At 35.8% G+C, this 16,547-nt stretch overlaps 1 protein-coding gene across 2 annotated transcripts in view; it reads right to left on the bottom strand.

Moving 5' to 3' along the window:
• Positions 1 to 15,908: 15,908 nt before the first annotated feature.
• The window catches only part of DNAAF6 (dynein axonemal assembly factor 6), a 40,568-nt gene continuing 39,929 nt past the window's right edge, over positions 15,909 to 16,547 (bottom strand). For both annotated transcript variants that reach the window (XM_061179042.1, XM_061179040.1), the window contains exon 7: positions 15,909 to 16,104. In XM_061179042.1, the coding sequence (XP_061035025.1) occupies positions 15,975 to 16,104 (130 nt within the window). In that variant the 3' untranslated portion in view covers positions 15,909 to 15,974. The remainder of the gene's footprint in view (positions 16,105 to 16,547) is intronic.

Here is a 16,547-nt window from a genome sequence, read left to right as displayed (position 1 = left end):
ATATTTTCTAGTGTATTATTTTAATTCCTTGTCTTTTTTCCCCACTATATATATATTTTTGAGTATATTTGTAGTGACTCTAGGGAATATAATTAACCTCCTAATCTATATCAAAATAGTTTAGATTAAAACCAATGGAATTTCAATAATATAAAAATCTGCTCCTACATTGCTTCATCCACCTCTCTTCTATCCATATTATTGTCACAAACTACTTCTTTATATATTGTGTTCATCAACATAGATTTTTAATTTTTGCTTTATGAAGTTGTCTTTTAAATCAGATATGAAAAAATGTAGTTACATGCAAAGAATACATTTGTACTTTTATATTTTCCTATGTAGTTATTTGTGAGCCTTCTTTATTTCTTCATGTTGATTCAAGTTAATATCTTGTGTCCTTTTATTTCACCCTGAAAAGCTCCATTTAGTATTCTTGGAGAACAGTTCTGCTAGAGATGAACCCTCTCAGTTTTTTCTCTCTTAATTTTTCCTTTATTTTGAAGGTAGTTTTGCCATATATAGAATACTTGGTTGACCTTTAAAGTTTTTTCTTCCAGCACTTTTAATATGTCATCCCACTGCCTTCTTGCTTCCATGGTTTCTGGTGAGAAATCAGCTGCTAATCTTATTGAGGAGCTCTTATGTATGCTTACTCATTTCTCTCTTCCTGCTTTCAAAATTCTTTGTCTTTTGACAGTTTGATTATGATGTGTCTCAATGTGGATATCTTAGTTTGTCCTACTTTGATTTCATTGAGTCTCTTTTATATGTAATGTGTTTCATCAAATTTGGGAGTTTTTCAGTCATATTTCTTCAAATATTCTTTCTGCCTCCTTTTATTTTTTTCCTTTCCTTCTGGGACTCACAGTATATGTATGTTGGTATACTTCATCATATCCCACAGGTCTCTGAGTTTCTGTTCAGTTTTCTTCATCCTTTTTTCTTGCTGTTCCTCAGACTTGATAATTTCAATTGATCTGTCATCATATTCATTGACTCTTCTGTTCTAATATGCTGTTGAGCCCCTCTAGTGAAATTTTTATTTCATTTATTGTACTTTTCAACTCCAGTATTTCTATTTGATTCAGTTTTATAATTGCTATCTCTTTATACTGTCTATATAAAGAGACACTATTCTCCTAATTTTCTTTAGTTTCTTTAGAAATCGTTTCTTTTAGTTCTTTGAACATATTTAAAATAGCTGATTAAAAGTTTATATCTAGTATTGCCAATGTCTGGGCCTACTCATGGACAGTTTCTATTGCTTGGTGTTTTTCCTGTGTTATGGCCTTAGGATTTTTTTCATGTCTCATAATTTTTCATTAAATACTGGATATATATGTGTTTTTGGCCACACCACATGTCATGCAGGATCTTAGTTCCCTGACCAGGGATCAAACCCATGCCCCCTCAGTGGAAGTGTGGAGTCTTAACCACTGGACCACCAGGGAAATCCCAATACTGGATATTTTAAATAATATAATTGACAATCCTGGAAATTATGTTGTTCCCTCCCCCTAGGGTTTGTTGTTATTCCTGGTTTTTGTAGTTGTTTTTTGTAGTTGTTTGCTTGTTCAGTGAATTTTCTGAACTAATTCAGTAAGCTCTATACTCTTTGTCATATGTGGCCAGTGACGTCTATGCTCAAGTAGCTTAGAGGGCAACTAATGACTAGGTAGAGATTTTCTTAAATGCCTAGAGCTAAAAATCTCACAGTCTTTGCCAAGGGACTCTGCAAGCATGTTGGACACACTTTCAACTCTCAGCCAAACACTTTACGACTCTGCATTAGCTTACACTTCCTGCTTGCACAGAACCACAAATCAGCCAGGGGTGGGTGAAAGTTTATGGCTTTCTCAGGGCTTTCCTGTGTGTGTGCACAGCCCTACACATGTGCCTGGTCTTCTAGATTATAAGAAATATGTACTAGCTTTTCAAAATCCCTACGGACAACTCATTTTTCAGTTTTTCCTTTTAAGCTTTTCAGGTAATCTATGGTTTGCTCCAACTGTTATCCATTACCTTAGGCATCTATCACATTAAAACACTTGCTGAAGTCTTCACAAAGTTAATTTCTCAATACTTCAAAGCAACATATCATTTTGTTTACATTATTTCCTAGAAAACCAATGAAAGGTAAATTTTAGCTCAGTTCAAGTCAAACTATTTCAAAACAATACAATTTTCTAAGCACTTTAAATGTAACTGAGGATCAGGTTAGCAAGCTTTCCCAGAGTCTGGTTGCTAAATCATTTTAGGCTTTAAAAAAAGAAGAATATTTAGAACTAGCAGTTAGTGGGAGAATGCTAGCACAGTAAATGAAAGTGACAGTGATGCCTTGCCATATCAAGATTCAAAGGTATTAACCAACTTCAAAGCTGTGAAATAGTAAAGGTACAGTATTTGTGATGGAAATAGTCTGAGACACAATTTAGTCCTAGGTTTGTCTGACTCTGGAGACTATTTTCTTTAATTACTAGGTTATATATTTCCTCTTCTCTCTGTATCATGTCAATTATCTGATAAAAATCTGGATTTACTGGATCAAGGCTAAACTCTTCTTCTGACTTTCAAGCTCCTCTCTAATTTTTCTTCCACTTGCCTAGCCATATTTATTCTCTGCTAATTCCTAAAGCAATCGTCCGATTTAGTCAGATCAGTTTGCATACTGTGCTTCAAATCTGTCATATTCATTTCTCATTCTGGGCCTTCACTTACCAGGAGTGCCCAAATCTCAGCCATCCTCCAAAAGCCAGATCAAGACCCATCTCATGTACAAAGTTTTTCCTGATGTAGTCCTCTGAAAACTTATAGAATTTATCATCGTAGCACATACTTTTTCCATCTGGTTTATTTTTCAATGATTGAAAAATTGAGGTATAATTTACATACCATAAAATTCACCCTTTTAGAATGTACAATTCAGTGGATTTTAGTATAATTCACAAAGATATACAACCATATTTTTATTGCCTACTCTTCACCCCATTGGTGAGAGAGGGAGTCTGACCCTAAGATTATGAGGATGGCCAAGCACATGACACCTGACACTGGACAGATGAGATTGACAGCAGTTTATTAATCACATATACTCAATCCCCAGGGGAAGGCACAACATGTCACACAGGGCCACAGAGGAGTTGTACTTGGGAACAGAATGAATATGCAGGGGCTGTGGGAGGCAGACTTTGTAGTATCAGGAATGTGGAGTGAGCCTTGGTTCCCACATGAGAATGTGATTGGTTTGTTTGAATAATTTCACAGACTGGCAGGGAACTGAAACCTTTTACTTAAAGATAAGCAGGAATTTTGCCTGGTCCCTGTGATAAGGAGGGTTATTTAGCCAGGGGACCTTATCCACAGGAGTAGATTGGGGAGGATGGCTTACAGTTAGGCTATTAGATCCACACCTTCCTCCTCACTTTAGATGTCAAGGAAGTACATAATATTGATCTACAAACCATTTCCACTTTCTAGAACATTTTTATCACTCCAAAAAGAATCCCCATGCCCATTAGCCCATTCCTCCTTTTGTCAGATGTAGGCAACCATAAATCTACTTTCTATCTGTAGATTTGCCTATTCTGAACATTCTTTATATATATATATATATATATATATATATAGTTTATTTATTTATTTATTTTGTTTCACCAGGTCTTAGTTGCAGAAGGCAGGCTCCTTAGTTGTGGCCCACCTGCTCCTTAGTTGCAGCACGTGTGCTCCTTAGTTGTGGCTGGCAGGCTCCTTAGTTGTGGCATGCAAACTCTTAGTTGTGGCATACATGTGGGATCTAGTTTCCTGACCAGGTATTGAACAAGGACCCCCTGCATTGGGAGCTCGGAGTCTTAACCACTGCCAGCAGGAAAGTCCTGAACATTCTTGATTATGGTACCTTTGTAGTAAGTTTTGAAATTGGGACATGTGGGTTCTCCAACTTGTTTTTCTTCTTCAAGATTTTTGGGGCTATTCTTGGTCCCTTGCATTTCCACATACATTTTAGAATCAGTCTGCCAATTTCTGCAAATAAGCTACCTGAGATTTTGATAGGGTTTGTGTTGAATCTGTAGATTAATTTGAGAGGATATTACCATCTTAACAATATTAAGTCTTCTAATCCACAACCATGGAAAGTTTTTCCACTTATGTAGGTCTTCTTTAATTCCTTTCAACAGTATTTTGTAGTTTTCCATGTACAAGTCCTATAGTTCTTTTAAAAAACTATTCCTAAGTATTTTATTTTATTTTATTTTATTTTATTTTATTTTATTTTATTTTATTTTATTTTCTGGCCATGCCATGTGGCATGTGGGATCTTAATTCCCCAACCAGGGATCGAACCCGCATTCCCTACATTGGAAGCACGGAGTCTTAACCACTGGACCGCCAGGGAAGCCCCAGTATTTTATTATTTTCAATGCCAGTGTAAATGTAATTGTTTACTTAATTCATTTTCAGATTGTTTATTGCTAGTGTATAGAAATACAACAAATTTTTGTATGTTGATTTTATTTCCTACAGCTTTTGTAAACTCATTTATTAGCTTTAAGAGGTTTTTTGAGGGTTATTTGGGTTTTTCTATATACAAAATTCTGTAGATTTTGTTCTGTATGCAAGATAATGTTATCTGCAATAGTTTTATTTCTTCTTTTCCAATCTGGATGACTTTTATCTCTTTTACTTGCCTAATTGCCCTGGTTAGAACCTCCAGTCAACTGTTGACTAGAAGTGGTAAGAGTGGACCTCCTTGTCTTGTTCCAGATCTTAAGGTGAAAACTTTCTGCCTTTCACCATTAAGTATGTTGGCTGTGGGTTTTTCATAGATGCCCTTTATTAGGGTGAGGAAATTTCCTTCTATTTATAATTTTTTGAAAGTTTTTGTCATGAAAGGTATTTAATTTTGTCAAATGCTTTTCCTGTATCTGTTGAGATGATCATGTGGTTTTTGTCCTCTATTTTATTAATATGCTGTGTTACATTGATTGATTTTCTTTTTTTTTTCTAACATCTTTATTGGAGTATAATTGCTTTACAATGTTGTATTAGTTTCTGCTGTATAACAAAGTGAATCAGCTATATGTATACATATATCCCCATATCTCCTCCCTCCCACCCTCCCTATCCCACCCCTCTAGGTGGTCACAAAGCACCGAGCTGATCTCCCTGTGCTATGCAGCTGCTTCCCACTAGCTATCGATTTTACATTTGGTAGTGTATATATGTCCATGCCACTCTCTCACTTCATCCCAGCTTACCCTTCTCCCTCCCCATGTCCTCAAGTCCATTCTCTACGCCTGCATCTTTATTCCTGTCCTGCCCCTAGGTTCTTCAGAACCTTTTTTTTTTTTTTTTTAGATTCCATATATATGTGTTAGCATACAGTATTTGTTTTTCTCTTTCTGACTTACTTCACTCTGTATGACGGACTCTAGGTCCATCCACCTCACTACAAATAACTCAATTTCGTTTCTTTTTATGGCTGAGTAATATTCCATTGTATATATGTGCCACATCTTTATCCATTCATCTGTTGATGGACACTTAGGTTGCTTCCATGTCCTGGCTATTGTAAATAGTGCTGCAGTGAACATTGTGGTACATGACTCTTTACATCGATTGATTTTCATATGTTGAACCAACCTTCCATTCCTCGGATAAATCCCACTCAGTCATGGTGTATGATCCTTTTGATATGTTGCTAGATTTAGTTTGCTACTATTTTGTTGAGAACTTTTACATCTATATTCATAAAGAATTATTGGTCTGTAGTTTTCTTTTCTTGTGATGTATTTGTCTTATTTAGGTGTCAGAGTAACACTGGGCATGGAACTTTGAAGGAGCTCTGCATTAGTTAGGGTGCTCTAGAGAAACAGAACCAATAAGAGATATATATGTGTATAGAGATATAGATGTAGATTTATTATAAGGAATTGGCTCACATGGTTATGGAGGCTGAGAAATCCCACGATCTGCCATCTGCAATCTGGAGACCCAGGAAAGACAGTGGTATATTTCAGTCTGAGTCCTAAGGCTTGAGAACCAGGAGAACCAATGGTGTAAATTGCACTCTGGGTCTGAAGGCCTGAGAACCACAGGTACACAGGGGACAAGAAAAGATTGATGTTCCAGCTCAAGCAATCAGGCAGGAAGTGCCAAATTCTTCCTTCTTTCACTTTTTTGTTTATTTAGGCCCTTAATGTATTGGATGATGCCACTCACGCTGGGGAGGGCAAACTGCTTTACTGAGTCCACAGGTTCAAAATGCTAATTTCATCCAGAAATACCCTCACAGACATACCCAGAAATAATGATTAGCCAAATATCTGGACACTTTGCGATCCAGTCATGTTGAGACATAGAATTAACCATTACAATCTCCAACCTCATTTTGCACCCTCCAGTGGTTTCCAGGCTGCTTGTTTTCACCATGATTGTGGCCCATTGATTTTCAAAGTTACTGTGGAATCAGGGAGAAGGTGGAGGTGGGAATACAGTAAGTTAAAATGCCACAAATATTGCTATTTTTACTCAGATTCAGCTATTTTCCTTAAACATTCCCTGGATTGTTGCAAGCTTTTTGTTAATTTCTAGAGTTCTCAGTTAATTCTTAAGAATTTGTGCTAGTTTTCTCATTGCTTTTATGGAGAAGAGGATTTTCAGTGGTCCTTACACTACCATTTTTACTAACATCCTGCAATATAACATATATATTGCTTTTGTATCACATGCTACTCACAGTTTCCAAACTAAACTGTAGATTTTTTGACTGTATACTTCTATACACCACCTCTACAATGTCTAGCAAAGAAGTTCACTTACCAACGTTACTGGAATTGAGATTGAGCTCATTGTTTCTTTATGTCTTTATGTTGAACAGGTTGTATTTGTGAAATAAAACCAGCTGTCATCTACAAACAGATTCCCTGCTTGGTGGAGTATATTCACCAAAACTTGAAACACTCCACAGGTGAAAATGGCAAAAAAAATTAAGTCCCAAGCTGCAAAGGCAGAAAGAGCAGTGATGCTCTGAATATAATTTTGCAGCTGATTTTCTCCTTTACTGACTTTTTAAAACAAACTTTTTATTTTGAAATAGTTTTAGACTCACAAGAAGCATCAGAAATTGTGTAGAGAGTTTTCATAGTTTACCTACCTTCCCCTAATGTAACTATCTTGTGTTACCATAGTACAATTATCAAAGCCGAAAAACTAGCATTGGTACAATAATATTAACTGAACTATAGACTTTATTCATATTCCTCAACTGAGTTTTAAAGTCTATAGTGCAACAAGGAAAAAAATGGATGCAGAGAAAGAAGGACTGCCTGAAGTTGTCTAAGGCCAAAGGCATTGAGTAAAAGGGAGCAAGTTGAGCTGAAAATTCAGGATAGGCACTGTATAGTGCCTCCCCCTAATTGGCTTCTGGGGAGTGTGCCTTTTTGTTACTGGTCTTTTTGTGGAGGGTGCTTTTGGGCGGCCTTTTTGTCAATGCTTGAGGCAGGGGAGCTTTTTCTTATTTGCATAAAGATTCCATGTTAACCTTGGCCTTGCCTTTCCCTGTACTCAGAGTAATCCATAAGTTAAATGTTGTAAACAAAAAAATTACCTTTGCCCTTACTACCTATCTGTTCAATTCCCCCCCCCATACCACTCCTGAATGTGGGAATATTTAGACAATACATTTAGATAAAAACACTGCTTAGGAGGAAGGGTGATACTGTCCTTTACTGCATGGAGTATGAAACAAACAAAACAATAAACAGATAGGCAGGATGAGGAAAAAAGGTTGCTTTCCAGCACCTCTTTAGTTGGGTGTTCATAATGAAGCTTCTTAAATTTGTACTAGCATAAATTCAGTGTAAGACCTATTCATACATATGTGAATGTATTTTAAAGTCAAATAAAAACATTGCAAAATTATCTTGTCAGAAGGGTTGACTAAAAGTGCATTGCACTCAAATTCTGTTACTTTGTAATATATTACAAATCATCAACTGCTCTTCTCACAGCATAATTTATGGATGATTTCATGGTAAAATTAAATGGGAGAAGCCAGAGTGTGACAGTGAATGTTTTAAATGTATTTTATAATGCTCAAATCTAGTATTAGGAGACTAAAAATTAATTGTTCTAAAATAAATTCCAGATGGATACAGTTTAAAAGTAGAAGATGAAGCCTTAAAACCACCAAAATAAAAATAAGTGCAGGGACTTCCCTGGTGGTGCAGTGGTTAAGAATCTGCCTGTCAATGCAGTGGACACGGGTTCGAGCCCTGGTCCGGGAAGGTCCCACATGCCACAGAGCAACTAAGCCCATGCACCACAACTACTGAGCCTACGCTCTAGAGCCTGCAAGCTACAACTGCTGAGCCCGCATGCCACAACTACTGAAGCCCGCGTGCCTAGAGCCCATGCTCCACAGCAAGCCACCACAATGAGAAACCCGTGCACCACAAGGAAAAGTAGCCCCCACTGACGCAACTAGAATAAGCCTGCGAGCAGCAATGAAGACCCAACACAGCCAAAAATAAATTTTAAAAAAAGTGGATAATCTTTCTACAAATATACTACATAACAATAAAAAATTCCTATTACAAATATTATAAACAAAATTAAAAGGTAAAGAACATTCTGGGGGAAATATTTGTAAAATATATTACAAATAACCAAATTTGACAAATCAATAAGAAAAAGTTAAATATTCTTATAGAAAAATGATCAAAAGAAAAAACAGTCCTCAAAACAAGAACATAAGAGGCTAATAAGTGTATGAAAAATTGTTTAACTTCACTAGTATGTCCGAGGTGTAAATGCCCAACAGTTAGCTTTTTTGATTGTAATATAAGTGCCTGACATTAAGCTTTTGATTTTCGAGGCATCCATTTCAAAGACATCCATCTTCAATAAACACACTGCCAGTTGCACAAGTAGATAAAGAGCCAGGCCGCCCCGCCTGTGAAGTTCCCCTTTTAGAAAGCCCTGGGTGACCTAGATAACTGACCGCTTACTTTTCCCTTCCTGTGATTTAATTCCTGCTCTTATGTTTTAAATTCACCAATGAAGGGTGAATCAAGGGAAACCTTGGACACTTCACACTTGAACCCAATAAAGGCAGAACCCCACGTCCACACAATATCTTTTTACCCGTGACCTCTCCGTGTGGCCCTCGGACATGCTGTGTACTGTCCAGAATGTGTAAGTAACATATCTTGTTTTTTCAAAGTTTCTGGATGGTTGTTGCAGAAGTGGGTCTTGCAATCATAATAAGAACCACGAGGGCCAGTTGGGGAACTGTCTATGGGGGCACCTCTCAGGTAGCACAGGCCCAGGTGAGAGCCGCAGGCATTCCTAGCTGATAGCATCACTATCAATAGGTGGAAACCAACACAAAACAATATCGAAGAAGGTTATTTGTCAAAATGACATGATGTTATTTTTCCTTATTAAATTGGAAATGATGAAAAGACATGATGACTTTCAGGATTTCTTCGAGTGTAGAGAAATGGGTACTCATATATTGTTGGGGGAAGTAAGTATATACTAGTATAAGCATTTTGATAGGCAAGTTGGCTAAACTTATAAAAATATTTTAAAATGTGTATATCTAATAATTTCACTTCTAAGAATTTAACCTAAGGAAAAAAGTATGAGATGTAGACAAAGAGAATGTATAATAATGCTCATATCAGTATTATTGATATAGGAAAAATTAGAAATAGCCAATCCATTATTATTGGATATTTAGAATCAGTAAATTGTATTATATACATGTGATGGGATACTCTGAAACCATTAAAAATCATTGTAGTGGACACTATTATGTGCATACAGATCCTGCTTCAAGACAGAAGGCCTTATTCCTCCAGCAGCCAGCAGAGCTGCTGGCAGATTGTCCTCAGCTGTCAGCCTTTTCTGGGAACTCAGCCCAAGAGAGTGACCTATCCCAAAGTTAACACTCTCTTCCAAGGTGCAGTTTGCATTCAATGACCAGTCAATGCTGGAATATAAAGGTTCAGCCTCCTTGCTCCAACTGGGGACAATTCTGGGAGATTATTCCAGATTCAGAGCTCCCTATGCGGTCTGCTAAGGCCCTGTGACTGCTTTGCAGCCCAACTTCTCTCTTTGTCCAATATTGTTTCCTTTCCTTCCTTCAACAGGTGTTGATCTCAAGAGCACTCTCTAATATACTTTTGCCGAGTTGGAGTCTGATTTCTGGGAAATTCAATCTACAACAGTTGTGTTGAAGAATATTAACATGGGAAGATATTAAAAATATTTTGCTAAATTAAGAAAGCTGACTGGCCATGGCCAATTAAACTAACTGAAAAACCCTTTTGATACAGACCTCTATGAGTACAAGATAAAAATATACAAACATTTTTTAAATTGCATAACTGAGTTCACAAGAAATCAAGGAAAACTCCCAGATGCCAGAAATGAAGAGGAAATGGAAAATCAGAGTTGTAATCTTGTGAGTGGGAGTTGTGGTTACCCTGGGAAGGGAGGTTTTGTTTTGTTTTGTTTTTTAGTTTTTTGGGTTTTTTTAAGTTTTAATAATAAATTTTATTCAACCCAATATGTCAAAATGTCATTTTAACATGTAGTCTATATAAAACATTATTAATGAGATTTAAAAATTTTTTTTGCACATTGTCTTTAAAATCGAGCAGGGAAGGGAGTTTCAACTTTTAAGAACCACAGGGACAGGAGATGAGGTCTTGGGCCCAAGGGTCTCATCATAAAGGTCCCCTGGAAGGGCTGTACTCTGTATAAAAGTTTGGAGTAGAAAAAAATCTGCATCTTTGGCATAGGGAGACAAGGAAGTTTATCTGACTAAATCAAAGATGGAAGAAAAAATTTCCTCTGAGAATTTAAAACACAGTTCTGGAATTCATGTGAGCTTTGGGTTTTAATTTATCCTACCTGCATGACCAAGGAACCTGTACACTGAGGGTCTTGGAAGAAGCAAAGGTAAAACTGCTTGAAGGGCTGTTCCCACAACACAGACTGTAAGAATTTTTCACAGAATTTTTTTAAAGCCCAATTAAAGAAGATATTTCAATTTTAAAAAACCTACAAGATTTAGAGAACAAACGTATGGACACCAAGGGGGGAAAGTGGGGTGGTGGTGGTGTTGTGATGAATTGGGAGATTGGGATTGACATGTATACACTAATATGTATAAAATGGATAACTAATGAGAATCTGCTGTATAAAAAAATAAATAAAATTCTAAAATTCAAAAAATAAAATGTGAAAAAAACCCACAAGATTAAATGATCTACCAAGAGTGAGAGTCAGTGGACACAATCACCAGCAAGATTAGAATCCTGAGAATCATTGAGCTAGGGGATAATAGATTTGAGAAAATTATCCAATATTAAGGAAAAATAGAGACGGAAAATATGTCTGAGAGGCTGAAAAACATAGAGGATAGAATGAAAGGTCCAGGGACTTCCCTGGCAGTCCAGTGGTTGGGACTTCGCCTTCCAATGCAAGGGGTGTGGGTTCAATCCTGGGTTGGGGAGCTAAGATCCCACACACCTCGTGGCCAAAAAACCAAAACATAAAACAGAAGCAACATTGTAACAAATTCAATAAAGACTTTTAAAATGATCTACATCAAAAAAAAAAAAAAATGAAAGGTCCAACCTTAATCTAAGAGGAGTTCTAGAAGGAAAATAGCGAGAATGGGAGAAAGGAAATACTTGAGTACATAATGGCAGAGGATTTTCCAGGACTGATGAAAGATTTAAGAACAAGTGCCAAATAAAATAAATAAAATAAAATCTATATGCAGACACATTATAATCAAACTGCAGAACACCCGAAACAAAGAGAAGAATCTTTAAAACTACCAGAGAGAAAAGATAGATTACCTCCAAAGGAACAACGAGATAGACAGCAGACTTTTAAATTACGAAATATAGTCCAGAACACAGGTAAATAATATCTTCAAAGTTCTGAAGGAAAATATCTGTCAACCTAGATTTCTAAGCCCAGCTAAATTATCATTCAAGAGTGAGGGCAATAAAAACATTTCCAGGAATGAACTGAGAGAATCAAGAACTCACAGACTGTCACTGAAAGAAATACTAAAGTATGCACTTCAGAAAGGAAGCACTAATGTGGAAAAAGGAATGGCGAGCGAAGAATTGGTAGACGTGGGTAGATCTAAATAGCATCCATCATGAAAAAACAATAATGAGGATGATGAATAATTTGGGGGTATGAAAGCAAAGTTGGAGAGGCATGGTTTAGTTAAAACTTTCTATGTCTTTGAATCGTGTTAAGGGCGGTAGAACTATTGAGAAACTTTAGACATTTGAAGTAAAAAAAAAAAAAAGTATGTATAACTTCCAAATCAGCAGGAGGAAAAAAGAATTTTGAAAACTGACTAATAGAAAAAAAAAAAGGCAAGAAAGGAGAAAAAAAACTTAGAAAAAAGCAGAATAAGAGAGAAATCCCATGATAAGGTTATATAAGTAAATCCAAGTGTATCATTCATCACAATAAATGTAACTGGATGAAAACATGTGAGAATCTTTGTTGCATTTAAAAATCCAAAATTTATCTAAATTCTGTTCATAAAAGTCATACTTAAAACATAAAGGCATAGAAAGTGATGGAAAAAGATATGCCAGGCAAATACTAACCAAAGTTGATGTAGCTATGTTAATGTAAAGTAAAACATACTTTAAAGCAAAAAACATTATTAGGGATAAAGAGTGTCACAGAATATTGATAAAAGGAATAATCCACCAGGAAGACAGAACAATTTTAAGTCTGTCTGCAGCTAAATATATTGCCTTAAAAAACATAAAGCAAAAATTGACAGAATTACAAGGAGATAATGAACAAATCTATCATCACTGGTAAATTTTATCGATAATACACCTCTTCATGTTGATACAGAAAGCAGGCCAAAAATTAACAAGAATGTAGAAGATCTGAACAACACAGTTTAAAAAAGAAAAACGAGTTGAAACACAACATTGTAAATAAACTATACTCCAATAAAATTAAAATATTAAAAAAACTTGAGTTGATATATATAGATAGAATTCTGTGCCCAATAATTACAGAATACTCATTCTTTAAAAATACACATGGATCATTCATTTATCACACTTTTTTATCACAATGCAATACAATTAGAATTCCCAGAAACAAAAAGATAATAAAAAAGAATATACTTGGAAATTAAAAGAAAGTAGGTTTTAAAGCCAGTTTGTGTGTTATCATCATATTTGGGGGAAAACTGGTATCTGTCTTATGCATTGAAAGAGAAAGTTGGAAAGAGGCACTAAAAATGGTTAAGAGTGGTTATTTATGGTTTGTTGGCTTACAGGTGATATTAAATTTTGCTTTATTTTTAAAGAGCTTTTCTGTATTGTTAAAGTTTCCTACTTGGATCATGTAAGCATGTACTTTTTTTCTAATTAGAAAAAAATCAAATGAATTTTACTTAGGATGAAGTGTAGAATAATAATTTGCCTGGGCTATTGCAATAGCCTCCTAAGTGGTCTCCCCATTTTCATTCTTGCCTCCAAATACATCCTCTTTTCCAAAGAACTTAGAATAAAATTCAAGTTCCTAATCTTAGCCTGTAAGGTTCTACATGACATTGCTCCAGCCTACATTTCCAACCTTACCTCCAGTCACACTTGCCAGATTCATTCTACTTCAACCACACAGGCTTTAATTTCCTTGAACTCTATGCTCCAGGTTCTTTCCATCCTGGGTCTTCACATTTGCTACTCCTTGCACCTAGAAGCCCTACCACCCTCCTTCCCTCAACACTCTCTTTGCCTGGCTAAATCCTAGGTATTCTCCATGTTTCAGCTGAGTATGAAATCCTTAGGGGAGCCTTTTCTGACCTCCTTCCCCAGACTAGGTTTGGTTTCTCTGATACTCTCAAAGCACGCATTGTTTTCCTTCATACTACTAATAAACTTGAAAATACGTATTTATGTGTTTACTTGGTTATTGTTGGTCTCCCTTGCTAAACTACTTGCTCCATGAGGACAGGGACCACATCTGGTTTGATCATTGCTATATGCCCAGCACGTAACATAGGGCCAGGCATGTGGTAAATGCTCAGTGGTTATTTGTTGAAAGAATGCATTAATGAGTGCATGAATGAATGACTGAATCCTCACAAACGCAACTAGAGACTATAAAACCAAAAAGGGAGGTAAAGAAGTTCATGAAGGAGAAGGCTAATAATATGCCACAATCGTGGTTTTAACTTCCTTTTGTATTCTCTTTTTCTACATTTGCTTTAATGGACTATTCCCCTTTAAAGAGAGAAAAGTCCTGTGAGTTAGCTTAAAAATGAAACAGCAACGATAACAAAGTTGCTACTTCTGAGGCCAAGGACAGTGAAGTAGGATGATTTGTAGATGGGTATAAACTACTGGATCACATTTCATTGTTTCATTATATAATTGATACAGTACAACAAAACCAAAGCCCAATTCAAGTTGGCCTGGATATGCTCTATCTTCTCTTCCAGGGACAACTTGTACACATTCAGTCAGCTTGAGTAATAATGGTCTTTGTAATTAGGGCCAGTACATCGGAAGAAGAGATACATTTTCCACTGACTCCCTGTTGCTCTCTAGAGAAGAAAAATATTGGCTACTGTTTAGGCTTACTCCAGAGTTTACAGTTTAGGGTATAATCTTAAATTCTTAAAATACAGCCTTTTAAAAAGATGTTAAGAAAGCAAAGTAGGACACTCTTAATTCTGTGACACCATGGACTTAAATTCACAGACACTAACTTCCTTTCAGTTAATCCCACCCTCAGAAGAAAGTCATGGTGGTAATTTCAAAGTCAAATTCTCTACAAGAGCTTGGTGTTTTAACATAACCACTTTTTCCAAAATCTCAGTCTTTTCCTTCTATTTGATCTAGTCATAAACTAGATGCTTCACAGTTATCTGCATAGTTAAACCTAGACAATATCTGCTTGAGTATTTAGTCCCTTAATAGTTCACATCTTTCTGCTGTTTATCTCTTTTCAAAATTTACTCCCAGGTAACTCCAGAGTTCTACAATGATGTGTGAGACCAAGTCAACAAGTTTTAAAGTACAAGTTATTCATAAATAATTCTAAAATAAACTTATGCAATACAGTACAGAAGAGGCAGGGTACAAATTCATAACATAAGTATGTCCAATTACGAATAAATATAGGAGATGAGAGAGAACAGGATTTGTAAATGCGCCACACTTTTCTTTATACTCCTTTTAAATGTCAAGAAATTCAATTACTAAATATAAACACAGTACTCAAAAAGGCATTGTTAATAATTATTAGTGCACAAAAGGAAAATATTTTTAACTTAAATAGATCCAAACACTGAGAACAGGACCGAGGAAGCCAAATAACACTGTGTGCTCAAGAGTATTTCTTATTCAAGTAAAACATGTTGTTAGTATGGCACATCAAACTATTTATAATCCTCTGTTATTTGTATATTACAGAACAATAGTGAGCGCCTAAACAGAGAACACTGGAAATCATTTGATTAAATCAACAAAAAGGAAACTAAATAAACTTTTCTGGTGACAGTAATGACCAATTGCTATGCAACTGATTGTATCACGGTATAATCAATTGGCTTAAGTTCTTCAGACTACTGAAATAAGTGGACCAACGATTTCATGGTCATATTTCAGTTATTTAGCTGACCATGTAGTAATCTAATTGGTTAGCCTGTAAATTCTATCCAGCTATCACTATAAAAATGGAATAGCTTATTAGTATGAGAAAACAGCATTTTCTACTAGATTAATAGAAATGACTGTAAATGATCAGAATAGCACTAGAATTGAATTTAGGCCCTGCCTGAAATATGTCAGAATAATAAAGAGAAGATAGAAAACATTAACCAATTTTTTCAAAGTTTTTTATTTTTTATCCGTGGTATTTTACCACTTTTCCTCCTTATTCATGTTGTTTCAGAAGAAATTAATAAAATCCAACTCTCGTTTCATAGTCACGGTGACCTCGAGAGTCTCAGTTTCAACAATATAGGAAGCTTTGGCACTGCTGCATTCCACAGGATGGGGAAGGGTTACCAACAGCTTCCTAAAAAACAAAACAAAATAAAAACCTAGAATCAGTGATATCAAGACAATGGGAAGCAATATATATCATCACAATGTTAGGAACCAAAAAACTATTTAGACAGTATGAATACTGGATCAAAAATATGCCTAAATAGCACAAACAGTATACCATTTTTTTGTCCTTAAAAATCCAAGCAGTGGTTTTGACCACCCCTCTTTTTTTCTAAATTGACCTCATTTCACATTATATACACATAGTCTCAGGCTATGTTTATTGGTATAGAAATAGAACCATTGCAACTTTAAGCTGGTTGGATAGATCTGTTGCCAGTCATACTTATGTGTAGATGGAATGTGGCTGCCTGACAGAAACCTGAAAATTGGAATGGTTCTAAATAATTCTGCTAACACAACTGAGTCTCTACTACTACTTTAGGTGTAGTTATTGAAACTCAGGCCTGG

This window comes from Eubalaena glacialis, chromosome X, assembly GCF_028564815.1.
Source record: "Eubalaena glacialis isolate mEubGla1 chromosome X, mEubGla1.1.hap2.+ XY, whole genome shotgun sequence".
NCBI lineage: Eukaryota > Metazoa > Chordata > Mammalia > Artiodactyla > Balaenidae > Eubalaena > Eubalaena glacialis.
The sequence above is the reverse complement of the archived record's forward strand: the minus strand, read 5'-3'. Positions and strand labels throughout refer to the sequence as shown.